This window comes from Eretmochelys imbricata, chromosome 1 (assembly GCF_965152235.1).
Source record: "Eretmochelys imbricata isolate rEreImb1 chromosome 1, rEreImb1.hap1, whole genome shotgun sequence".
NCBI lineage: Eukaryota > Metazoa > Chordata > Testudines > Cheloniidae > Eretmochelys > Eretmochelys imbricata.
In genome coordinates, this window is record NC_135572.1 from 163,751,427 (window position 1) to 163,779,341 (window position 27,915).

The 27,915-nt window shown below is 39.1% G+C and overlaps 1 protein-coding gene across 2 annotated transcripts in view; it reads right to left on the minus strand.

Moving 5' to 3' along the window:
• The window catches only part of DOP1B (DOP1 leucine zipper like protein B), a 94,386-nt gene that overhangs the window by 8,974 nt on the left and 57,497 nt on the right, over nucleotides 1-27,915 (minus strand). For both annotated transcript variants that reach the window (XM_077818766.1, XM_077818757.1), the window contains exons 16-31: nucleotides 26,425-26,577; nucleotides 25,234-25,334; nucleotides 24,282-24,472; nucleotides 21,152-22,769; nucleotides 20,780-20,891; nucleotides 19,490-19,678; nucleotides 16,575-16,700; nucleotides 14,940-15,074; nucleotides 13,096-13,151; nucleotides 12,104-12,208; nucleotides 11,946-12,012; nucleotides 9,339-9,483; nucleotides 5,113-5,195; nucleotides 2,810-2,919; nucleotides 1,695-1,841; nucleotides 1,198-1,259 (exon numbers count right to left, since the gene is read on the minus strand). In XM_077818766.1, the coding sequence (XP_077674892.1) occupies nucleotides 1,198-1,259; nucleotides 1,695-1,841; nucleotides 2,810-2,919; nucleotides 5,113-5,195; nucleotides 9,339-9,483; nucleotides 11,946-12,012; nucleotides 12,104-12,208; nucleotides 13,096-13,151; nucleotides 14,940-15,074; nucleotides 16,575-16,700; nucleotides 19,490-19,678; nucleotides 20,780-20,891; nucleotides 21,152-22,769; nucleotides 24,282-24,472; nucleotides 25,234-25,334; nucleotides 26,425-26,577 (3,400 nt within the window). The remainder of the gene's footprint in view (nucleotides 1-1,197; nucleotides 1,260-1,694; nucleotides 1,842-2,809; nucleotides 2,920-5,112; nucleotides 5,196-9,338; nucleotides 9,484-11,945; nucleotides 12,013-12,103; nucleotides 12,209-13,095; nucleotides 13,152-14,939; nucleotides 15,075-16,574; nucleotides 16,701-19,489; nucleotides 19,679-20,779; nucleotides 20,892-21,151; nucleotides 22,770-24,281; nucleotides 24,473-25,233; nucleotides 25,335-26,424; nucleotides 26,578-27,915) is intronic.

Genomic DNA, 27,915 nt, shown 5'->3' on the forward strand with positions numbered 1-27,915 from the left:
GCTTCAGCCACTCTTGGGGCTCCAAACCCTCCGCACTCCCCCCCCCCCCCCGGAAGCTGCGGATTGAGGCTGCTTCAGCCCCCTCCCCTCCTGGCCACTGATGCTTCCTGCCCTACCCATAGGTATGCGATTAACGCATTAAAAATGCATTAATTTTGCTGTCAATTAATTGCAGGCGTTAACTGTAATTAATTGACAGCCCTAGCTATTTCTTAGGCCGTTAAAACCCATTGAAAGGGGGGACAATTGGCACAGTGTAGGTCTGCATGTATGGGTGGGGAATTCTGGTTGCAAGAGAAGCACTTCAGCTGCTAGGAGGTTGCCCAGCAATTCCAACTCCCACCTCCACCCCTGTGTGCCCATCTCTCCTCTACTTTGTGTTCTTATACGTATGATTTTGGATCTCTCAGAAAGAGCTCTGACACTGAAATACCTGCCACGGATTTAAAATCGATGGGTCCAAAATAAATTAAGGGTTTCTTTTTAAAAGAGTTTGTATCTTAGTTTTTTAAAAGAAAATTTAAAATGGCTTAAGGGGTATATGGAGGACAGAGACCAAAGTATCCTCCCCTCAATTCTCATGTGTGTTTTAGGGGTTTTCTCTTGTCCTCCCTTAGGCCTTGAGAGTTGGAGACTTCCCATAATTTGGTCGAGCCTGGTGAATGATGTTTTAGAGTGTGAGGGGTCAAAAGAATGCCGAAGCCTTCTGCTCTTATGATGGTGCTCCCCCCTGCTCTTTTCTATCCTACAGACAGACTCATGCAAAAATACGATAGCAGGAATCCCTTATCTGAGCTATATGCAGGAGATGCTACAGTAGGGGGTTTAAACTCCCCAGCAAGATGAGCATCGGTAAGTGACATGTACAAGTGGCAATAATTCTGATGAAGTTTGTTTGCAGAAATCCAAGTTTATTATACATTTATCACCATTTCTGAAAAGAGAAATTTTAGAATATCTTCCTGAACATGGCTATTACTCTCTACCATTTTGAGCATGTTAATAGAGAAGGATTTCCATGAGCAAATTATTTAACTATAGCTAATCAAGGTTGGTAACATTATGAGCTGTGAAAATGCACTGAAGGTAACATATTACCTCCTTAATCTAATGTAAGACAAAATATACGTTTGAGAGCTCACCAGAATATAAAATCCAAATTATTGTAGCAATAAATTACCAGCAACGAATACTTACTCATGAAATCTTTAAACATAGTTTTCTCATGTGTTAGAAGATGATCTATAATGGACCTCCAACTGAATAAAACATACAAAGAATTAAAGATAAACACAGCTTGTCAGTGTAGACACACCATCATACAAAAGAGACCCTAGGATAACATTTCATACAAAAGAAGCACATTTTACCATTTCATTTTTGATTTGTGTTTGAAATGCCAGACATGGTTATTTTATGCTCTTGAACCCGATTATGTGAGGATCCCAAAGTTAACGCGGAGAATATGCATTTACATGATGTGAAGAGAAGTTATCCTGCCTCTACACACTGCTGAAAACCTAATCTTTTTATAAAACAATTTGCTAGGACTAGAAATTTGGCACTTATTTCAGTGTTAATATATTCTGTCGGGAAGTTCAAGATAAAGCTTCTTTTCAATAATAGTAGGCTTCCCCTTAATATCTTTGGAAATTTCCAACTGAATTACAGATGACCACAATTTCATTTCTTACTGAATGCATGAAGTGTCCATTTGGAAGAAAGCTGGGTCCACAAATAACTCCAGAACTTCTTTTTTCCAGGCTCGTTTAGTGTAGGCATATCCACTTAGGGAGCTGAGCAACCGAGCACCAGCACGGAAGCTAGGGGTGTTGTAGGCACTGCAAATAAACTTCAAATATTAATATTCATGACAGACATGCCCACCAAATGAGTGCCTTTCTCCCCAGAACTCCAAGCCTAATCCTGACAGTAATAATTTACTCCAAATTCTGTTTGCTAGATATAGAAGAGGTTTATTTTCCCTGAGGACTGAGGAAATGAATGTCTCTTCAATTATACAGATGAATTGGAATTAACCATTACATGGCAAAATGCTATCTCAGCTCTTTTCAGATGGCCTGCCATCTTCTGCAAAATTTAAGATTACTGAAGTTTCTAGCCCTTACTCTAAACTGAAGGACAGAGTTTACAGACTTAAACAATAGCATTAGTACCCCACTACTGCCCTGGTTACAACACAGTCACTGTGACAGTTGCGCAGGGCACTTAGGCCATGCCTACAGATTCTACTCAGAGAAGGGGTTTGGTATTATTAGCAGTTAGAAAAGATCTAATCATTAGGAAAGTGCACGCCTAAACAAAACAGAAGGTGTGTGCCATCCTGCTATTGGCTGATGACCAACAACTAAACTACAGAAGGGATTCCTGCATGGGCAAGGGCATAGATCCACTAAGACTACCAACTGAGTAGCCTTGCAAAAATTGTTATGAACGTTTACCCGATCGCCTGTGTTCTGTGATAATCATGATTAAACTGTGTTATACTTTATGTTAAAAAAGTTACCTTTATTTATTCAGAGTCCTAAAAATGCTAAAAAGGGCACACACCTTATTTATATACTGCAAGTACCCTTCACATATGTTAAAGATACATCCTTAATTTAAGGCAACCCACATCAGATCCGCTTTCACCCCAAACAAGTCCCCACCCATTATAGTTTCCCTTCTGCCCCCATCTCATAAATGCATGGGAAATAAAGTTGAGCCTTACAACATGCCTTGAAGATCAGATTAACATTTAGCATGATTTAAAGAAAATATAAATATGTACAGCAAGCGCTATTACCTGTGATTGCGTAGATATGGAAATACATAATACAGCAGGCGTGAAATTAATGGCACAGCTTTCTCTTTTTCATCACTACGGTAAACCATGTCCAGGAGAGAAGCAAGAACCTTCAGAAAACCCAAATCCCACATGTGACCAAATGCACCCCTGTATTCACATCCTACACACCCTTACAATAATTTTGTACAAAATATGCCTTGTGAGGTATTATTTAAAAACTAATAATTATATGGTCAGTAACATCATGGTGAAATGAATGTACTAACATTATATATAAAGTTATGAATGTAAGATGAAATCATGACTGAAGTGTGTTTATCAGACAAGTCTGGGGAGTGAGTAAACCTGTTTCTCAAAGACACAGGAAAAGCTGACACCTCTAGACAGGTGTAACCAAAGCTCCTGGGCAATCACCTATCAAGTGGGCACTCATGGGCAAGGAAGGGGGCAGGAACAAACAGATTTGCGTCTTAGCAAACAACAGTATGTCTCTTTCACCACCAGACTCCTGGTCTTTGTCCACACAGCCTGAAGGAACGTTATCTCGGTATAACTCTCAGGAAAATGCATTTCAAAGGGTGACTGGACTACAAAAGTGAGGGGGCAAAAACACCCCAAGTTCTCTTGCTATCCACCTCTCTTTCTTTCACCTAAGATGACAAAAGAAACAGTCTTTGGACTTTGGGGCCGGATCCTCAACTGGGAACTTGGTCAGCAATGTTACTGGGAGCACGTGGTAAGAATTTTATCTTGAACCAAGTCTAGTCTGCTAAGTTTTAAGACTAGGAAGAGTTATCTTTATTTCTGTTTAACTATTTCTGACTTTAATGCATTATACTTGTACTCACTTAAAACCTCTCTCTTTGTAGGTAAATAAACTTGTTTTATTCTTTAATTAAAACTAATCCAGGATTGTTGATTGTGCAGGTAACTCCATTTAGGGTAGCAGACTGTTACATATTAATTCCCTTCAAGGGACAATGGACCTAATATATATGCACTACCAGCAGTGGGCTCTGCAGAACACAATTTTTTGTGGAAAATACAGGACTGGAAGTGTGGTTGGGTCATCCTGCAAGTGGTAACCAAGGCTTGTGGAAGCCAGAGTGTGACTGATGTGTGGCTGACAGGCTGCAGTGAGACACAGATACTCCGGGTGTTGTCTGCATGTTGCAAGGCTGTTTGTGAGTAGCCCAGGTGGGAGCTATAGCAGCAAAAGCATTGTGAGGCACTCAAGTTTGCGGAGAAGGGATGACAGCACCTCACTGGTCTGGATTGTATCCTGGAATGTCCTATCATATTAAGCTGCAATAGAGACTTTTGGAGAGGGAGGAAGGTTAAACTTCAGAAAAAGTCAAAAAGGAAAACGGTCTCACCTTCACTATCATACCCCAGAATAAACCCCACACCTTAGTTTAGCTGTATCAATTGTTAACCACTATATAAAGAAGAATGGCAAGTATCTATCTTGTTAGCTCATATGCCTGACTCCCATAAAGCTTTACGAAGTAATGCTATGGGACGGTTGTCATATAGGCCTAGGACTCCCAGCTCTGTTCAGGGAACTAAAAGGTAAACCTAACTTTGAGCGTATTAAAAGTACATAAGGTGTGCTCTAAAAGCAATGGAAATGTATCTATTTTTACAGCTGCAGAAGGCACTTTTAACTGCATATGTGCTAGCAAATGCAGCAAATATGCTTGGTTTCAGTGCTTGAATAACAGGTTATGAAATTGTAACCAAGACCAAGAGAAAAGGATAAATGGGTAAACAAACATAACTGGAGGAAATGAATTCAGTACTAAGCATGAACCTTTGCATACATTATCGTGAAAAATAATGGAAAATTACTCATAAGTGAGCTCTGTATTGAGTATAGAACAGAACATATAGGGGACATGAATCATCTTGCTTGTGTACAGGAAATGTTACCTTACTGTCAAATTTGTGGTTATGATTGGATAATGTATGTATGTAACGAACTGCAAAGGGCAAAGTGAAGTAACTGTTTAGAAAGTGTTACATAGGAAACCATAAACTGTATAAGTACATAAACAGCCAGGGTATAAAAACCGCACTGAATTGCAACAAACTGGGACCAAATCTGCAAAGCTGTCCCCAGGAAGGGTAAAGTATCAATCTTTGCTTGTGTTCTGTATAGTCCTGATTAATCTTAGATGTAGTCTTTGATTAATAAATTGACTGAGCTTGATTTGAGTCTTGTTGATCAGTGATACAAATCTAATTCCTCTTATAATTTTGTCCTACTTAAGGAGATGTGTAGGAACTTTATATCTTACTTCTGCAAGAAGAGAGAGAGCTTGAACACTGTATATTGAGGGAGCAGAGGCGGACACCATTGAAGATGGTATGAGTGAAGCATCTGAAAAAGACAAAATGTTTGATTTGCATTTTGAAGCAGAACTTATTGTGGCAAACCTATAAGTTTCAGGATTTGTTTGGTTTCCATCTGGGTTATACCTTGCATAGTGAGTTGCAGTGAAGTATTGCTGGGAACCCTGCCAGCTCCTTATATACATGCCCACCCTTGATCTTACAGGGATTATACATTATATCATTTTAAACTTCCTTAAAGCCATAAACATAGGCCAGTTTCCAATAAACAGGTGTTAACAGAGCTAGCATGTCTGTGGATACAAGCTTCTATCCTCAGATCTTTAAGTTACAGGATTTGAAAAAGAAGAGTAAATGATTATTGGAGACAGACAATGCACTATTGGTCACATTACACATGCGCATTATACAAGTATCGATGATTTGAAAATTCTGCAGCCTCTATCTGAATGCTTTACATTTAGCAAAGACCTTAGGAAAAATGAAAAATTTACTAGAAAACACTTATTCAGCAACGTTCCTTAGTCAAAACGGGGCATATTTTTCACAGATGATTTGAATGGATTTATGAATCAAGGGTATAAAAGGCAACATGTACCGACCTGTATCTCTCCATTTCCTACCCTACTGCGAATCAGGTGAAGGTCCAAGCACAAGGAAAGGAGGGCAGACTGTGGACTACCCACAGGGACCACACATCTCAAAGAACTTCAGTGATTATAAGGTAAGTAATGCTCCTTTCTTCAAGTGCTGGTCCCTATGGGTATTCACAGTGGGTGATTCCAAAGCAATGCTCATCAAGGCGGAGGATGCAAGAAGTGTTCTGCACCACAGATTGTGAGATCACTGAACCAAAAGAAGTTTCCTTGAAAGAAGCTTGAACCAGGGCATAATGCCTAGTAAAAGGGGAAAAAAAGAAGAAGTGAATGCCTAATCTGCTGCTCTACAAATCACCGAGAGGGGAATTCCAGAAAGGAAGCCACCGAGGTAGCCTGAGCTCCAGGTGAGCGAGCCGTGACAGTCTGAAGGAGGGATGCAGCCTGAAATCCATTTATAGAGCCTTTGGGAAGACTGCTTCTTCCTTCATACCTCTTGGCAACGGAGATGAATTCAGATTCAATCCAATAATTATATAGCATGTGTGGGGGTTAAAAGGGACTTTTCTGGATTTTACTTGAAGTCCCAAAGAGTGAAAGTGGTGACTGCAGCCTGCACTTCCTGATAGGACCATCCCATGAGCAGCCAATGCTCTAGGTAGGAACCTACTGGGGTATCTTGTTGATGCAGGTATGCTGCCACCATGACAGTACCTTTGAGAAAACTCTCGGTGTTGCAGAGTAGCACTTTGTATTGGAAATGTTCTAGAGGCCCACCACAAAGTGCAGGGTGTATGTCTATATGAAAACAGGCATCCTTCAAAACAGAGGGCCGCAAACCAGTTGCCTTTGTTCAGGGAAGGGATTATGGAGACCAAGGTGAACTGAATCTTGAACATCATATGATGACATTTAACTGTCTGAGGTCCAGGATGGGTGGGGTTGGGAGGGGGATGAGAAAGTATCTGAAGTAAAAGCCCTTCCCCCTATTTTAAGAGGGTATGGGATCTATTACCCTTACCTGGATTAAGAAGTTCACCCCCTGTATGAGAATCCTCTCATGAGAGAAGTCCCTGAAGAGAGACAGGGAGAGGGGTTTGGAGAAGGGGCAGAAAGGAATTCTATCATGTAGCCAGTTGAGCTTATGGCCAAGACCCATTTGTCCAATGTGATATGCTCATGCATCAGAAGGAAATGGGCCAGGCAGCCACTGAAATAGGTGGGATGAACTGGCTATGCGGACACTGGCTGGTGGTGCTCGAGCATCCCATCAAAATGCCTTCTTGGTATGCAGGTTAGTCTGAAGAGGGGGTGGCAGTAGTGTGGCATGTCTGCTTTGCTGTATCCTCTGGCACTTCTGAGGGGGCTCATAGGCCCTTTGATGACAGAAAGGCTGAGGGGCAGGGTGATACCCTATGAAGAGGGGGCTTAGAATATTTGCTGTGGGGTGCCAGGAGCGAAGGGTTATGTGAGAGTGAAGTGACTTGTCTGTTTTCTTGCTAAGCAGGTTGTTACCCGAATCACCGTGGGGAAACCCAAGGATTGCAACCAAGAAGCCTGGCTCATAACTACCAAGGTTACCATGGAACGGGAAGCCACATCCTCTGCATCGAGTGATGCTTGAATGGACAATCTGGCAACCAGTTGCCCTTTGTCCAGGATGGCCTGGAATTGGGGCCTATGTTCCTGTAGTATCTTATTAGCAAATTACGACAGTATATTGTAATTAATAATGTCATATTTGGACATTAATTCCTGGTAATTTGCTATTTGCAGTTTGAGTTCAAATGCTCTGTGTAAATTAAATGCTCTGTATAAATCAATCCTGTTTTGTGTGTGAATGAGGAATGTGTGTGTTAGAAGATAAGTGTGAAGGCCATCACTGGACCAGATGGTCTAGGGAGGAATCGAGGACAGACGTAAGGGCGCCAGGAGATTGCAACATGTCCCTATTGAAATGTCAGAGGAGGACAGATTGACCACTCTAAAGATGAGACAGGCATCTATCAAAAGGGACAAGATAGCTGTGATCAAAACCAGCATGGGATAACTCCCTGAGAGACTTAATGAAAGAACAAGATAAAGAATGAGAAAGACAATTTAAGAAAACAAGCACTCAAACGACAATTGAGTACAGCATGATGGTGCAAAACCCATTGGTCCCAAAGAAGGAAAATCACTATATAAATGGGGGGCCTTACCATGAAACTTTGGGTTCATCCTGCCAAGACTTCCCCAGAGCATCGTGTTGCGACCGACGGAACCCAGCTCCTCCCTACCCATGATCAACCTAGCTGGCCACTAGATTGATCCAGACTCTAGACTGGTAACTATAACATCAACTGGTGCGATTGTGTGTGAGTGAGTGTGTGAGTGAGAGAGAGATCGAATGCATATGCTAACTGTTGTATTTCCACTAAATGCGGCATATTGCCTTCTCCTCTGAAAAAGATCCTGTGTGCTTCTTATAAGCATAACACTTGCCTGTCCAGTTGGAGCCAGCCAACATGGGATTGAGCATCCTGGGGCTAGCTCTGTTGTAAGTATCTGATCAATACATATAACTAAATGTTATTGTATAAATGTGATAACTGCTTAGGCATTCAAGACCCATTTGGAACAGCTATATAAATATCATTTGACCTCTGGATTTAATAAAGGAATTTATGCTTAAATTGTGTTGTGGTGGTATACTGTAACAAACAAACTCACTCGCTCGCTCTACCAACTTGCTGGAGGATTCCGATCTAGAGGGCACCAGTGCCAGAGAGGCCCTACACAGAGGTTCAAGTCAGTGAGATGGGGAGCGGGAGAGCCCAGGACCATATTGGGGCCCCATGACAGCTTCATTACATGCTTATGGAGCCTAAACTCCAGCGACTGTCTGATAGAAGGGAGAAAGGAATGGCGGATGTCACATTTTGAAGGAACAGGTGATTCCCCAAGGTAAGTACCAGCTCTCGTGGGAGTTGTTAACTGGGAAGACCCAGGAACAGGCAGACAAGACCTGAAGCCTGGAATCTTGGGCATACTGCGTGCCCTGAACAATAGGGAACAAGGGGGGAGTGAACCCCTGAACTAGCTAACTAAATTAACTAACAGCTAACTAGCTAAAGATAAAACTGTTTACACACTATTTACAAAGTTCAAATGGGAGTGCTAGAAAGGCTACTGACACAGAAAGGTTCTGTTCCAGACCATGAAGAGCAAAAAGGAACTGGAAAGGCGGTGGCTCTGCGACACCCTTTATGCCTTTGGTTCGGAGTATGAGGAGGAGTAGGGTGCCGGCACGGACCAATGAACACTACTATGGAAGAGTTTTCCAGTCTCAAGTGGACCACAGTGAGTACCCATAGGGACCAGCATTTGAAGAAGAATGTAGAATTTCCTGGATTTCTAAAGTTTAGCTTTCATTTAAGAAAAAACTAAAACTGTATAGTTCTTTAAAAAGGAATTTGCCAGAAATATTACAGTTATACCCTATTAATCTCTACACCAAATAGCTATTTGTAAATGGTAGAGAAAAGTGGCAAGAAGGTCAGAAGTGACACTGGATCCTTAAGAAAGAACCTTACCATACAAGTCATCTTCAGCACTGGATTCAACTAAAGAGATCTGAGGCTGGGCTTTCACCTCCAGGTTCCTGCTCAGCCAGCTAGTCTGTTCCAGGGAGGAACCAGCAACATTCCCCACAGCTTCCAAGATTTTTTGGGTCACCTCCTGAAAAGTAATCAATGCAACACTGTATCAGATGAAAGCTATTGCGACCTGGCCAGACAAGGAAGCTTTTGTTTTATTTGGAAACTGGCAGTGTTTTGTACCTGGTACCATATCTATAAGTATATGGAGGTGAGTAACAACAAACAGAGCAGAGAAACATTTATCAGCACTCTGCAGGTAGTAAAGTGTCACTCATTTCATTTGGTAATAGGCATGAACAATGAAAAAGAATGAAAAGCTTTGGATTAGAGTAGATTCACGTACAGGTCTTAATCTTACCTTTCCATGTAAAGGTCATTATGCACATGTGTATGCACGTATGCTCATATCTGGGCTAAACATTAATATACAAGAAAATTCATCTATGATAGCAAAAAATATGTCACACTATAATTAATCTACTCTTGATGACTATCCTTATAATCATAACGGGAAGGGGGAATTTTTCCCTTTTGACAAACATGCTCTTCAACTGTGGTATAAAAGTTAAGCATTGGCAAGAGAATAGCAGAATCAAAGATTAAAAAATGGAGAAACAAGCAACCCATTTCAGTTTTTCACTTCCTGTGTAGATTGGCATACACTGAGCACACACCAGAACAAGTCTGTTTAGAATGTCTTCATTCTTTCCACTTCCTCATTTGCCTTCTGGGCATTTTAAATTGTAATAATTTACATCAGCAGTTTAGTAGAATCTGTGTCACAGAAGCCATGGGTCTTGTTGCAGACTCTGTTGTATTTTCAGTTTGATTGGGACACCTATTGCTACCATTACGCCCCCTGACAAGTTTCTTTTTTCTAGCTTGAGCCAGGCTAGATGATGAGTTTATTCTTCATGGATCTTATCTCCCACTGCTTCTCTGGCCATCAGGATAAGAGTGCACAACCGGAGCATCCAATAGGAATACAATAGTACTGTTGTTAATGAGATAATCAGGGTCCACACACCCCATTGGTGAGCAGGAGGGTTGAACCCCAAAGAATCCCAAAATGTCTCACACAACATTTTCCCTCATATACTTTTTTAGGTCACAAATTTGAAACATATTTGGGATTCATTCTTACGATAACTGATAAATTCAAAGGTTTCAACTCACTGCGTATTTCCCTAATTGTTCACAGTATGGACTCTTACCTGATTCTCCAGATTTCCAGTCTTTTACCTGCCAAGTTACTATATTTTAAAGGAAGAGTTTTTGTCCCCTGAGGTTTCTTAACTTTGTCCCCTTGGAGGGCCACAGAATTTATCTGATCAAGATATTTTTCCGTTCTAGTGGAGCAGTCATCCAGGGGGTTCAAACGAAGATTGCAAAGTTTTCATTATACTGCATTAATAAGCAGTCCTCTCTCAAAGACTTGTACATTCTGAATTTATTCTTCAGATTTTCAAAAAAAATTGTACCAGTACCCTCTATTGTTCTTTAGGCTCTGAACTGTATGGTCTGAAAACCTGTCTGCTTTTTTCCTTTCCCTTCAGCTACAGGGCTTCCATGTGTTATTAAATTAGATGGGGTGTTGGTTACTTTTAACTGAGTGATTTAACAGTGTCGTTTTATTTTTCGGGAATTCATCTGGCCATATTTAAGTCTTCCCATTGTAGGGTTGGGCCAAACCCTACTTCCAGACTCATGTTTGAGCAACGGAGTTATTCACTGTAGGATGGAGACTCTGGTTCGGAAACTTCAGGTTTCCCTTCCAAGGCTGCCAGAGAAATCAGATCACTCCTTGGTAATGCTGTAAGAAGCTAGGCATTCGCTACACAATTATCTTGCTGGCCAGTTTATGGAGTAGAAGTGGAGGAAGTCACTCACATCTCTACCATATCTGCTGGGGAGCACAAGCACCACAATCACAGCTATTAGAAGGTTCACTTTTCAACACTTCATCTTAAATTCAGAGCCAAAGATGATCGTGACAAGTCTGTGGTGCTTGAGCTAGCTTGGCAAAAGCAGAAACAGTCGGAGAAAAGAATCCATCTCTAATCCTCATCTCATTTCCATAATAGGTGAATAGATAAACAGTTGTTGAGATTGCCAAAGCCAACTAGGGGACATAGCTATACAGCTCCCATTGACTTCAATGGGAATAGTGCACCTAATTCTCCTAGTTGGTTTTGAAAATTTCAATGATAATGCAAATGAAGGGATCTGATGACATCATATTTGTGTTATGAATTTAAATCTAGAGGATGACATCACAAAAGACACCCAATCTGAATACAGCACTGGCCAATCAGTATCCTGAGCCATGTTAGAACTTTATCAAAAATATACAATATCGTTTTGTTAGCTAGAAGATTATGTTTTATGAATTCTCACACATTTACTTACTGGCTTGCACCATACCTAAACTTTCTCAGAGTATGTGGATGTTCAGACATGGAGTTTGGTTTGGGCTAATCTCTGTTTATAATGAAGAGTGCAGTGCCAGATCTGTGAACTAAAAGTGTGCATATACAGTACCTGCAGGTCTTTTTGGTCTTTTTTATTTTCCAGGTTAGGAGTTCTGGTCACACAGTCATTCAGAGTACTGTAGGAAAAATAATTCATCCCAAATTAGTAATATGGACAGTACTACTCAATCTATCAAATCAAACCAAACCACCTTGTTTGTGCTATACCTCAGAAGCAGGAAATATCCAGGTGGAGCCAAGTTCAGTTGCACAGATTCCTTCAGCACTCCTAACAATGACTGAAAGTTCTCCTGCAGGGCTGAGACAGGAAGTCTGCCAAAAACAACATGCAAGTCTGATGTCAAACAATACACCAGCCACAGATGCAGATACTGCTGGCTCTAGGAGCTTCCCACCAACTTTAGTCTTCTAGTTCTCCCCAAGTCTAATTAACTACTATCCACAGTATTTGTCTAAGTACCATACCATCCTGTCAATACACGATGACACTTATATTACATCAACACACTACTGTGATAGGATATCAAAGTCAAAACAGTATGTGGAATTAACTCAGGTTGTCCTGCAAACTAAAGCTAGGCTTGGAGCATATGGAATATGCCAGTGCTGTGAAAGAGGAGGGTCTCCAGGAATGATATAATGAGGAGGAGGCTTTGCAGACAAATATCCTAAGGTATTCCATGCATACATAGCAATGTATGCTAAGAAGAGTTTTGATCACCCCCATGCTGTCTAATATGATGAATGCAGAGTATAAATTGGAAACACAAGGAGCCCTCCCTAAGAAAGCCTGGAAGGGAGATTAAGGAGAAGTATCCTTCATACACTCTTCCAGCAACTGGGAACAGTGTCAGAGCTGGAGAAAGGTAATACAAACATTTCAGCATAATGTCCTGACAACCGTTTGAGAAGGTTACAGCATGCTGTTGTGTCAGTACATGACGACACTGTCACAATGACACAAACACCAATACATCAATGCAATCACAGAACACCACACCACACAGTAATCGTATGTCTGTCATTTGACAATGTAGTGGTTGTCCAGTTCTGCTTCAGTAAGCACTGATGATGTAGAGGTTTCCTGTGGCAAGCAGATATGAAAGTCAAAGTAAAGCTAAAGTAATAATGCTAGCTGTTAGTTGCTGGAATAGCATTTGTAGCTAAATGCAAATCACTTTATGTAACAACCTACTTACCTTTGAATGAAAGCGTAGCTGAATCTCAGCACTGGGATATCCACTAGAGAAGATTTCTGAAAATAAAACAAGGAATTATGTTCTTGCTTTATAACAAAATGAAATTTAAGCTGTTAGAGGACTCAATGTTTAATGGGAGACTTGTTTTTTTTTTCCCCCCTGAGAGCAATCTGTCTCCCAGTCTTAGACTGATAGGCGGTGCCTTGTCTGTGTAGATATAGTAGGTAGTTCAGAACTTTTGCTAGGGAAGTCTGGAATAAAACAAGACACATCCTTTCTGTCCACTAGATACGTTCTTCCAAAGTTCTAGAAATACTTATAAATGTACCTCTCTGCATGGTAACAAGGCAGGCTTTGTTAAACAGCAGAATCACCACAGAAGCAACCTCACTAACTAGGATCATTGGAAGTCATTGTTATGCCAAACTGCTATCATGAACCTGGGAAGTGAAGTTTTGTAAAAAGCTCTGAAACCTACATTTCCTGGATAACCAGACCAGATGACAAAGGTCTCTTAAGTTCCACTTACAATTTTAACAGTCTTATTTAATAAAAAGGAAGGCCCTCAAAAAGTTTTACTAATGAAATTACTACATAATGAGTTTTAAAACACTCACTAGGATTAGATTTTGTTTAAAGCTTGTTTTCTGTTTGATAGGCAGGATGATTGTACCAATGTTAAGTATCCATTTCTGTTATGCTGAATTACAGACATATACACACAACTGTACCTTAATACACACATATTTACAGTTTCTAGGTGTTTATTTTATGCAAGTTACTCAATTTGAAGGGAAACATTGGCTCATCATAAAAACCTGAGGAATTTTGGTGTCTGCTTTGTAAATTCTGTTTCTAATGCTTGCTCCGATGTTTCAATGGCTCAAGAGTACTGGGACATAGGTTAGGCCCCAAATTAGAGAGGATTGACCAAACCTAATATGAAGAGAAATATTTTCATGTTTGTTAAGATTTCAATGAAAAGTTTGTTTAAATCTAAATAAAATCTTTCTCCAGAAGTGTTTGGAGCCTAGATAGATCAGCATTGTAGTCCATGAGAACCAGAAAGTGAAGCTACTAACCAAAATACTGAGTTCTTATACAGCTCTTTTCTTTCTCAAAGTGCTTGGCAAATGTCTGATAATCTTGAAGGGAATCTTAATATTTAAATTATCCAAGCAGAGTGAAATGCAAGAAATACAATAGGATAAAATGGAAAAAAATAAGTTAGATACTTAGAATTATTTCATTTTTCATAATCTGAACTATGCATTTAAAATAGATGGAGCCAGATCCCTGTGAGTTGCCCGTCAGGATGGAGTGGGGTCAAGGTGTTTTTTACACTGGAAAGGCCTTAGTGCAGCGTCAGGACTGCTGTAAGTTGCAATGACAGGAAACAATCCCCCCACCCCCAGGCTGTTACAGCAGCTAGTGATCAGACAAACAGAATGGGTCTCTGCCCATGCCCCCTTTGCTGAAAGCAAGGGGGCTAGAACCACTATACTCGCCTTATGAAATCTGGAGATTCCTCTATGCTGGGAAAATGCACAAGAAGTCTGTTACACTGGCTTTACCTCAGCTTTGTGCTGCCAAAGTAACACAAAAACAACTAACGACTACTCTTGTAAAATGAAAATCAGAAACTGTATACACATTGAGTACACCTTTAATCAGGTACAGAATATGAGGAGGAAACAAATTCTAATAATAATTACCAGTAACAAAAAAAGAATAATGAATGTTGAAAACCTCTTTCCCATCTAATAAGGTTAGCAGAGATGTTTTTCAGGGACACCTTGGAAGAATGAAGACCTAGTAAAGCTGAATATTATTTTAGCAGTTACCTCTTCGCCTTTGATTTGGGATGGTTTCTTGACAACTTCTTTTACCAGCTGTAATATAGTGTCAGTCTTCAGAGTGTTAAGTGCACACACTAAGTCCACAAGAATAAGCTGAGATGCACTTGCCACTGGAAGAATCTAAATGACACAAACATAATTAAGTTCAATGTACCAGGGAACGATGGAGAAAAACAGCATTTCACACTACTAACCACATGCAAACATGCATATGAAACTCAAATAGGTGATTTAGGAACTATGCAACAAGTTATCATAAAAGGACCCCCAAGGGGATCAGAGTTTGGGTCTCATTCTCTCTCTCTCTTTCTGACCTGCCCTGGTAGGCTGGGTGCATAATGAGACAATGCATTCCGACTAAGGCAGATTAGGAAGAGGGCTTGTACTTAGTAACCATGTTTGGCTCCAGAGGGAGCTACCTCTAACTTTCCTCCTCTGGAAAGGTTTCTAACCTGGAGCCTTGGACAGCAATGGAGGAAAACTGGAGTTCTCCGGGCTCCAACAACTCAAAATGGCTTGGTATTAAAGTGCTGGACTTGGCTTGGCACAGCACATAGTGCTTACTGATAATTGTTCTTTGCATCTATGCATGGAAGTGGCGATCACCACCTTGGTATCCAAGAACTTTTCCTTTGCAGTTGTTTCTAAAGCTGGTCAGAACATTTTCATCTAAATGAAATCTAAGGTGCCACAAGTACTCCTTTTCTTTTTGCGAATACAGACTAACACGGCTGTTACTCTGAAACTAGTCAAAACATGCTGTTTCAAAGCCAAAACATTTCATGGAGATTTATATTTTCAATTACATGTCTCCTGGAAAGGATTTTGCGATTCCTTTGTTCAAGTCTGACCAGAGACACAGAACAAACTGAAAAGCTGAGCTTCTCAATCTGAATACAGCTATTTTGCAAATTCCATTTTGCAAAAATGTTTGCGAGGTTGTGTTTTTGTTGCATTGTGGAATGAATGCAAATTTTTAAACCTTGAAAGTAGTCACAAAAGAGAAAGGTGACTCTCTGGACAGCTATTTAAATCTGAGATAAGATTTTAAAATAAATTGTAATAATGTGCAGAATGAGAGTCCTGTTTCAGTTTGCACATAAATTAAAAAAAAATGGTATTTAACTCACTTTTCTATTTCCATTTCCAACACCAAGTATTGACCAAAGTAAATAAGTTCTACTATTTTATAAAAAATAAAATGTCTTTTTCCAGAAAAGGGGAAGCCAGTAAGATTATTTTTGTCATGGGAAAGAAATTCTTCAGGTTGTGTTACAGAATTCTTCAGGTTGTGTTACAGAAGTCATGCCCCAGACAAATGGTCTCTTGATTCTTTAAGTAAAATATTTTCTTCTTTCAGTATTTTTCTTCAACACGCAAATTAAAATCTTTATTTTTCCTATTTGTTTATATTTGTTCCATTTACTTATAGTCTTCACATTTTAAATTTTAACCATTATATTGAATTCAAATTCTTATCTAATGGATTGTTTTTGTCACTTGTACAACAAAACCAAAATAAAACAAAACGTGGGTCTTTGCAGTGAACCTAGGAACAAAACCTTTGTCTTTTCATTAGAAAAGAAACTATCATATGAATTAACATTTCTTTAACTTCACCTTTATTTTACTTTGATTCTTATGAGCTTTTTTGTTGTTCCACACTGCTGCTACTGCTGATATTAACTGGACTCCAAGGTGTGGCGTCAGCGGATTCAAGAAATCTAAAATTTTATTTTTTATTGTCTATAAAAAAAAGATTAATATGTTATTGCTAAACATTGTCAAAAACGTTCAAGACTGATCTTCATTGTTCATTTGGAGATTCTTTGGCTTTTTTATCTGGGATTCAGAAGTTATACTATCATTAAAGAACAGTACTGTACACTTTTGATTCAGGTTAATTTAGATTATTTCTCATGGATTCATTCTCCTCCGCTATTAAAAAGGTGTGATGATCTCAAATCCTGGAAAGCTAACAAAAACAAAAATCTATTTTTCATCATGCATATTCTCTGCCCAATCATTTTTCATACACAGTACTTCCTCATTATTAATCAATGTCTGTAAAATGGGGGGAGGAGGAGGAGGAAACTAGTAGTATACATAGAATGACAAATATATAAAATATTTTAGAAAGAGTAGAGAAATGGATGACAATTTAATAAAGGAGGATGGGATGAGGAAGTTAGTGAAGAGGGCAATGTAAGAATTAATGGAAAAGTGAGTTTTCAAGGAGGGAAGAAAGGATTTGAACGACATGAGAAGAGTGGCAGGGCCAGCTTGGCAGAGAAATGAAAGGCTATTCCAAGAAGAGAGAGAATATACATTTTAAGTAGTATTTTTTAGGAAACTAAGTACTATGTTTAGAGGACAACTGGAACACTAATTTTACATTTTCTCATTTGCTTCAATGGACTCTTTGCTGCCTTCTTCCTGTAAGAATCAAAAGGTTATAAGAGTATAGGAGCTCTTCAGTAAACCAGATATGTGTCTCAGATTCCCAATTGTTCTGACCTGAGTGGCTTCTTGAAAGAAAAAATGATTCAATATTCTTTGTATAAATGTTATCAAAGCAACAGATAAGCAAAAACAAAGTAAAGAAAACAAAGGATTATACGTCAATGTAAACGAATGATCAACTACCACAACTGTCTAAAAATAAAACCCTTACATACTCTGTTGGGGTATGTAAGGGTTCAGTAAAGACCTGGGTAACTGCTATCATGGTAATAGGGAATAAGGCACAGGCAAGCACTATTTCTTTGCTTGATAAAGTTGCCATCCTTTTCCCTTCCCTTCTGCTTGTTAAGAATAGATAAGCGTTGCAGCTGCATAAGGAATATGGTTGTCTGAAGGATACCCTTTGTGTGGAAAAAGTGTGATCTCCCCCCTTCCTTCTTCTCCCAGGTACATAAAGGAGCTCAGGGTCATGGCCCCTTCCTCCCTCCCCTGTGAACTACTGATTAAGGAAACTTATGCTACAATTACTGCAATGAAATGTATCTTCAAGGTAAAATGTCTGTATAATATGCTTAAAGCTGTAAACAGGGGCGGGTATAATTATATTCAATATATAGCTATTAATATTCATTATGTGGGCATTCATATTATTAAATAAAGGTTTTGCCAGCATTGCAGTAAATGTGGGTATTTACATATTAACTTAAATAAAAGAGTGTGATGTAATTAATTTGGGGGTTACTCAACAATTGGGTCGAGGGGAAAAAGTACCGTAATAAAGAAGCCCGTTTACTCAATCCGCCTCTGGGTCCTCCTGCTCCTACTTTCCATCTCTAACAAACTTGTCAGTTAGCTCATTGAATGAATACAGTAAACAAACAATCTGTACAAATCCGAAACCAACATCCAAGGAGGTAGCTGTCTGTTTGGTCATATCCCCCACTAAAAACAAAAAAACCCCATCGCCCCCACAACTTTCACCCATGGAAATATACTCAAAAAGGAAGAAACACAAAATTGTTTTCAAGCAAGATGCCCATGCCCCCGCGCCCCCCCCAATGGGGTAGACAACCACATCAATGTGTAATAGAGGGCCTCAACAGGCCCACAAAAAATAAGTAATTGCTCAACAAAAATACAGCTTCTCACCCAATCTTCTTATTCACCCTCCAATATTTCTTAAAATAAAATTTAAATCACATCTATGACAAACTGTCACATCATTCTTCTGCCCACAAAAGAATTGGGAAGCCGGCAGTTACAGGCTGACTAGGTGAAAATTTAGAATGGCTTCACTGGGCAAAGTTCACAGCTTATTCAAGAAAATAAAGATTAACTTCAATACAATCATCTAAAATTAAGATAAATTTATACAAACCCTATCTCTCATACATACTACTTATCTTACCAGTATCAGTTATTCAAAAACTGAGTGTAACAGTAGTTAAGGGGAAAATATGCAGTGTGCTGTGTCATGTTTATGATGTCATCAGCTTTAAAACTCAAATGTTGATCGATATGGCAAAATCTTATTACAATTCATAACAAAAGCAGAACGAATTCTAAATACTTAAGTAAATGAAAGAGCACGCATAGCTCAAGTTCACTCCAGACAAGCCAGAAACTGTTAACTTGCATGAGGTCCTATCTCACACTCATTAGGACAGACACCTTGTTTCTGGGTTGCAGTGTTTTTGTTTTGTTTTTGAAAGAGAGAATGGAGAAAAAAATACAAGGAAAGGAAGAGGATTTAATAGCGGGGCGAAAAGCACATGTATGGGAAAAAGGGGGCAGAAAAAAAAAAATCACCAAAAGGCAAATTAATTTTATACAAATTGTGCATCAATTTAGGTTTGGAAATCTGACACTTTGCAACTGACTTGCATAAAAGGTGACAAGCCTTTTATAGTAGGAATTCTGCACCTTTGACCAGGAACATTCTCTGCAGCCTATAAATTTCAGAAACTGTAAAACTACTTTGCTATTTTGAGAATGGCAAAACCATATACAAGAACTTTACACAAAAGATAATGGGGGGCAGGGGAGAAAGAGTGCTTGGAAAGGATTCCTACTTTGGTTGCCTTAAAGTAAACTGAAGAAGAGCCTTTGGTTGCTCCAAGAAAGTCAGTTGGTCTTTTTTGAGAGTCTTCCCTTTTTATAACGCTCCAAAGAAGGGCCATTGTGTTAACAATACGAGGCAATTCTTCCAAAATGGCATTCCTGGCATTTCTCAGGTTTGTGGGGTCAGATATAGGGGACACCTAGGAAAACAAATATCTATATTAAACAACATATTCTATGGACAAACACTCAAGTGTATGCAGATTCCTTATTCTTAATATTGTTACACAATCTTTAGTGCGGACATCTGCTTTCCATCCAAGAAGTCTTTTGTAATAATAATTTTGCAAAACACTAGATCATTCAGCTGTTGTGTTTATGAACTTTATTATCACTTACAGAATGGGTAAGTATGTGTAACTAGAGTATAACATTCTACTGATTTTGCTTTTGATTGAAGAGTTCATTTCTCTGTTTGAGGCCATAGCCTCTTCCAATACATGGTGCAAACTACATATCTCCATTTTCCACATAATTTGTAACAAAAAAAAGAGCGTGAAATGCATTCTCATTTAGAATACATGCCACTAAATATACTTCTGATTATTTATTCTGTGGCAACTTTCCAGTTAAACAAATGAAGTAAAGTAACTTGGGAATAGAGCCACAAAATGCATGAGTATTTGGGTGGGGAAGATCAAATTAAACTTGTTCTGGTTTTGCAATATAAGGAAAAAAAAGTGAGAAAAAAGGATGCATATAGAGTTGTCTGCAGTGCGGTTTTTCAGATGTACAAATTTTGTTCACTCACTTTCATTCAACACCATACTGAATATATTTATATTTATAAATGTAAAATTCATATTGTTCTAGAGAAATTTTTAGAAAAAATGCCTTTATAGCTTTTTTGACAGCATGACATTCACATTTCTTTCTTCACACATACAAATTACTTCAGAAAAATTTGAGAATATTGTACTTTTTCCATAAATGAGTAGTGTCCAATAATCCAAATATATTTATTGTCAGCACACAGTGAGTTGGGGTGAGAGAATAGTTACCTTATCATCTGCAAGCAGAGGGTTCTCCTCTACACAAGCATGTTCCTCTTCCTACATGGAAGGAGATTCTGCTATCCCTATGGTAACCGCCTCTCATTTTTGGGCCCACAATAATAGACATTAATGGTCATGATTCAGCCAAGAACGTAAGTACTTTGCTGAACTGAGGCCAAACTGTCAAACGTATGGTTGGCATTTGGAGACAGATATCTACTGAAGTAATAAGAAGCAGTCTGCTACCTTTTTGGCTTGATTAGGATGATCCAAAAGGCAAAAATGACCAATGGTTGTTAAGCCTTCCAAAAGTGTCAGAGGATAATCTGGCGTAATGTTCTCCCTTTTAGAAGTTACACTTTGGAGAAGAACACAAAAGTTATTAATAGTACAATTGGATATTTTCATTCTTTACATGACTACTATGGTCAAAAGAGTATTTGGTTCTATGTTCTAACTGCTGAGGTATCAGAAAGCAAAGCTTCTAAAATAACTTGTCAGACAAAAAAAGTAATTTTAGAATACTTTAGACAATAGTATGAGGTTTGAGAAAATAAGCTTATCAGTACTTTGTACTGAATAGTTAAAACATCAAAACTCTGCATTTAAGAATCTTACCTCACAGACATCTTCACAGTTTCATTTTCATATTGTTTAACAAGTTCATCCAGGTTTTTACATATCTGTATGATAAATGGTGCCACAGTCCAGCCTAAAGATTTCCCAAAGTATGGCAAAGAATGCGTGACTAAACCTACCCAAGATGGATGCATCCCATAGCCATACTCTGGCTGCAGACCTCTAACTACAGCAGAGACAAATAATCCTTGTGAAGTTATTGGGTGTGGATGCACATACTGCACTGCACTAATAGCCTGCTGGAAATTAAGAGCTCGTTGCCATTCCTTCGATAGGTCTGGCTGGTTCTCCTGTTCCTCATGTGTCTGTCCAAGATGGTGCTCCAAGGCAATCAATATTTGCAAAAGCTTCAGCAGCTCAATCTGAAGGGGGTGTTCACTCCATATCTGATCTTGCCCAAAATTGATAAGGCTTTCTTCAAAGAGGCTCTCTTCGATGACACTATTAATGTTATCAGATGTCATCAGTTCATACCGTTTTTGACTTGTATACATAGAAGCAGACAAAGAAAGAAGAACAAACTCTTGAATTTTGCATCTTCCAAGCAAGTTGTGTATAAACTCGATATTCTTGTTTTCTGCTGACTTTACCAGTGTGGCCAGCTGCACCATCATTCTAATCAAGACTTCTACACTTTTGACTTGGACATCTCTGTTGCCAAGCACATCTTTGTGGGTTACCTTCAAGTAACATGGATAGTAAGAGCGCAGAAAACTCAAACAGAGGTAACACAGCAATTCTATTAATAAAGAATGGGGACACATGGTTGGTGACTGAGTCTGAAGCTTACCATAAAAGCTCTGTCCCACAAGAGTTTCCTGGTGCCGAGCTAGAAGATTATAGATGAGATTTAAATGAGCCGTAGAGCTCGTATCCATGCTAGTACTGGCTACAGCTTCAATAAATTCTTTAGGGTTTGTTTTGAGTACTGCCTCTAGCACAGAAAAAGCATACAAAACCCTTTTGGAATCATAAGGCTGAAAATACAAGAGAATGTGTTTAAACAGAGCCTCTATCATCTCTTGTTTTTCTTTCTGCTGCTTGAGCAGCCTAGAAGTTGTAATCGCTTGGAGTTCCAAGTCCACCTCCTCATCACTTGATAGTGATTCCGACGCTTGAGTTTTCTCAGAGTCTGCACGCACAAGATTTAACGTAGTACTGGGTTTGGAGCCATGAAGAGGGAAAGCATTAGATGAACTAACATTCTTCATGTTTTCTCTGCAGTCGATTGTAGCTCTGGAGTTCTCCTCATTGCTCATTTCCTGTGGATCCAGAGAAGGAGAAAAAGATGATGTATTTTCACTATCAATATGTCCTGTGCTGGTATCTGCTGATTCTGTGTGTTCACTGTTATCATGATCACCACTGGTATCCTGTGGAGTTTCTGTACAGTGAGAGAGTTCGTTTTCAGGCAGTCCATTTTTTAGCTGAGATGTCTCTGGATCTATTTCCACTTCAGCCCAAATAGCTTCCCTGTCCACAGTTGTAAATTGGCTCACTGGTATGTTTTCTTCAGAACTGCTTTCATGTAGCACAGAGGCTCCAAATGACTCTTTGAAAGAGGCACTTTTCTTGCTAAACCAATGATGCAAGTCTTCTGAAAAAATATGAAGATTTCAAAAATTAGTGTTTATTATTACAGTTAATACATTCAATAGCCTTTATGCTGAAAGACAAACTGTAAGAGAAAATGTAATGGTGATCAAGTAACTGACTTTACATTAAAGTTAAAAATCTTATTTATGCCAAGGAAATAATTTCATTGAGCAGTTATGTTTTATGATGGAATTGTACAAGTCAGAGATACCATAAACCTTCTCAGACTGTAAACTCTTTGGGACAATGACCATGTCTACTTCTATGATTGCACAGCAGCTGGCACAAGAGACTCCCTTTGGGTGCTACTATAATGTAAACAGTGAGAACGATGATGTTTCGCAAGTCAATTAGATAGGAAACAAGGTAGAAAAACTGTTATGCAAACAGATAGCTGGATTAAAAAAAGCAATTCAACTATTAGGAGGTCTAGAAGCTTCTTTTGCAGAAATGCTAACCCAAAAGAAGATACTGATGGGCCTTATACCTTTAAAAAGGTATGACCTACTCTATAACTGCGTTTAAGCATTATTAGAGGTGTAACTGAGAAGAGTGATATATGCAGCTGACATCGCTGCTTATAAGGAAACACCTCAAACTGAAGAGTATGACACCTAAGGTCAAAGACTGGCTTAAAATGGAGTAAGGTGACTGTCAAGGTTCCTCCCCCACTCTGAACTCTAGGGTACAGATGTGGGGACCTGCATGAAAACCTCCTAAGCTTACTTTCACCAGCTTAGGTTAAAACTTCCCCAAGGTACAAATTAATTTTATCCTTTGTCCCTGGATCTCCACTGCCACTACTAAACTCTAACTGGGTTTACTGGGAAATGTAGTTTGGACACGTCTTTCCCCCCAAAATCCTCCCAACCCTTGCACTCCACTTCCTGGGAAAGGTTTGGGAAAAATCCTCACCAATTTGCATAGGTGACCACAGACCCAAACCCTTGGATCTGAGAACAATGAAAAAGCATTCAATTTTCTTACAAGAAGACTTTTAATAGAAGTAAAGAAATCACCTCTGAAAAATCATGATGGTAGATACCTTACAGGGTAATTAGACTCAAAACATAGAGAATCCCTCTAGGCAAAATCTTAAGTTACAAAAAAGACACACAGACAGGAAGAGTCATTCTATTCAGCACAGTTCTTTTCTCAGCCATTTAAAGAAATCATAATCTAGCGCATACCTAGCTAGATTACTTACTAAAGTTCTAAGACTCCATTCCTGGTCTATCCCCGGCAAAAGCAGCATACAGACAGACAGACACAGACCCTTTGTTTTTCTCAATCCTCCCAGCTTTTGAAAGTATCTTGTCTCCTCATTGGTGATTTGGGTCAGGGGCCAGCGAGGTTACTTTTAGCTTCTTAACCCTTTACAGGTGAGAGGATTTTTCCTCTGGCCAGGAGGGATTTTAAAGTGGTTTACCCTTCCCTTTATATTTATGACAGTGACTAACTGTTAATTGACTTAACTCAAACAGTTACATTTTCAGTCTGAGAGCAGCTTTACCTGCTGAATTCTTCTGTTTGATGCAATGGATGGATGTGCGCTGTGTCTTTGGATGAAGAAGGAGCAATAGTACTGGCTCGAGAATTCGTGCAACATCATTAAGTGAGAGAGCACGTATCAGCCAGCCCTGTGCTGCGGCACCAATTGCACCATCTGAACAATTTAGACTGTCCAACACCACAAACAGAGATCTGAATGGAGAAATTGCAAAGGAGAAGTAAAATTACAAGCCCTCTTTCACAACACATTTTTAGACTCCACTCCTGCAAATACTTGCCCATGTTTCAGCTTTACTCCTGATAGTAATTCCAATACCCAGAAGTAGTGTCACTGAGTTCAAAGTCGAGCACATGTTTGCAGGAGCAAGGCAAAACATACGATATGTGTGTATATTGCACACACGCTATCTCCAATTAGAGAACGTTTTTATAATATCCTCTCCTACTTCATAAGGCTTGAAATTTTTGGCTCATATTGTATAAGACTGAGGAGCACAATGAGTAACATGCCACCCTTGCATTACTTTAACAATATTTTGAATGTAGTTGCTTTTGCCGGGCCCTTTTATCCTTTCCTAGGGAAAGGCCCCATCTTCTTGATGTAGGGAGCCACTCCCATTAGAAGATGGGCCTCAGCTGTTCACTCTTTGCTGACAACATGGAAAGCAACTCCAAACTCCTCCCCTTGAAGCACCAAACAAACAAAACAAAACAAAACAAAACCAACCAAACAAAAAAACCCCCACAGCACAAGTACTTTATTACTTTGGGTGAGAGTGTGTTACCAACACAAATAGGGGGTTTTATTTTTAAGTTAAAAATAAATAAATATTTGACGGCCTTACTTTGATTCATGATTGTCCAGGAGATTTTTTTTTCTAGCAAAAAAAGTATAATTTCACTAAATATATTTATATAAACATTAAGCCAGGCAAATCAAAGTACAGCAATACCTGTCAAAGGATCGATTGTGGGAAGTGACTCTGCTGCCTTGGATTTCTCTGGTCAAATGCCATATAACAGAGAATCTGAACAGTGCCTCCAGCCTTGTCCCCTTTACAGAAGAAGACAGAAACTTTTTGATTCTGAGGTACATGTAGTAAGTTTAGTGAATTTAAAAGGCTCTAGTAAAAAAAATGCTTATTGCATAGATTACTTCTAAAATCTTAAGAATTCTGCACCTGTTTTTCATTTCTAGATAGGATTAACATACAATGTCATTTTCCTGCCATGCACTCACAACCCAAGGCAATCAAAACAAAAAAGCACCTAATGCACAAAAAAGCTGATGATTTCAAAGAAAAGACATGTTTGGAATTCCCATTTACAGTATTTTAATCTCTTGAGTTATTGGGGGTTGGATGACAAAGACGGGTGATACGAAGGGACTGTTATTAGTAGGCAGACCTTACTGAGGATTATCATCCCTGAATGTGTATAAGAGTCTAAAATATAGGATTTCAAACTCTTGACTATTCAGATACCCACAACCCCTATATAGATCCTAATATATAACAAGTTTCAGAATTGTGAAAGCAGACGAGATAGATATAGCTATATATAAAAATCTATCATAGAATGTTTAAGACTGCGGTTATAGATTAGCATCAGGTTGTGACCTTTCACTTAATTTACATGTTAGCTGTCAGAAAAACTAAGAAAGAACTGATCGATCTTGAAAACAGGGAAATGAAATTGCTAAAGGGAATTGGCTCATTTTAAATACAGTTTGACTATTGCCTGGTCTAGGAGCTGTTCAGTGCTGTCTCAGACACAGGGTCAAATGACTTATCAGAACATAAGGTTGGGAAGAATAAGTCAACGTCCAGCTCAAAGTGTTTTCAGACTTACCGATGGATCTGGAAAATATTTAGAAATGCTGTGAAGGATTGCTAACTTTGGAGAATCTGTGATTTTAGGGAAAGTGTATAGCATCCAATGACTAAGATGGGTCCTATGTTGATTCATCCAGAGACCCTGAGGGAATTCACCACAGGGAGGAGTGATAGAGATTCTCAGCTGTGGTCTCCAGAGAAGCAGGGGTTGAGAAGCCCTGAAGCTATATGGCTAGGGAGCTGAAGGTTGGCTGGAACCAGAGGTAAGACACTACAATAATGAGTCAGCCTAGGAAATACAGGACTTACTTTATCGTGATCCAATAGCGTATGACAAATAATATCTTCACAAATATTAGCTGATGGAGCCAAGCAGTGCAGCCTATAAAACAGTTCCACACAGGTGATGTGGTGCTCCCTTGTCTCTTTGTTCAGCTGATTCCAAAGCACTTGAGCGACTCTCTAGGGGAACAGATAAAATAAATTGTACCACCCCCCACTGGTTTAAAAGCTTGGTATAAACACTAAAGTGTTCTGTATTTGTGAAAAGGGTAGTTCATATTTTCCTATCCTACATATTCTCAGTTTAGGGAAGAGCAAGAGGCTGATTCACAAATCCGGAACTAGGGGAACACAATAGCACTGTCCTGGAGCTGCAATCAACTCATGTTTGTGCACTAACGGGTGAGGAAAGCAGAGTTCTGCTTCCATTTCTAACTTTAATCCTAACCCTAAACATTCATAATTCAGATGATATAAACAATACCAAAAATTGCAACACAAAAGTGGCACACAGGTAAGAAATGGAACACTGGGATGGTTTTACCACTTTGGCATACAAAGAGGAACAAAGTTGAAAGAAGTGGTAATGTGATAGAGCCATCTTTGCCTCACATGACTAAACAGTAGCTCCCAATTAAAGTTTAAAAATTGAATTTAGAATATCCCCCACACCGCACTTCGTTTTAAGAACTAACTAGCTGCTTAGACATGCCCTTCTCAAATTACCTCTCCTTCCAGCTAAGCCTCTCAACTGCCCTTCACATTAGCTATTACAAAGAGTTGAGAATTGACGTTGGGCTGAAGCAGAAAGAAATATTAAGATAACTTTACAGTTGTCCTTAGAAATATTTCCTATAAATAACACGGGATAGATCATAACATATTGCAGAATAAAAAAAATGACTATGGTATTTGATCAAAGAGACACCCATTGGATTTAGATTCAATATTTCGTCTATGAATAATATGGATGCTGATTGTCCAAAGCCATAATCCAAATGAAGACATCCTACCTATGATTAAATATCCAGTGACGCAGAGGTGTAACATTTCCACCTTATTACCAGAATATATAATTTTAGATAATGGTATCCAGTCTCTTTTCCACTATCCTCCATCCCATCTATTTCTACCATACGGTTTTGTTCTTGTTTTGTTATTCCTGCTTCCCCTATCCCAGTTCATTAGCTTTGCAGGAAAGGTAAGAGAAACTGATGAGGTTAAAAAAAAAAAAAAAAAGCAATCATTTTAAACTTCTTTTCCTGCCCCCTATGTTTTGCCTTTTAAACAGCATTTGGGGGCCCACCAGCCAGGTGAAATTCTTACTTTCTATTATCAATAGATAAAATGGAAGCTGTTTAAAAACTCTCAGTGAAGCTCTTTTACAGTAGTAGTTGACAGTGGCTATTGGACCACAAACAGCTACTGATAGGGCACCCTTCAGAAATATTTTTATTCCACATAAGGGGAAAAAAAAAAAAAAAAAAAAAAAGGAGAGTACTTTGATTTTTTCCCCCC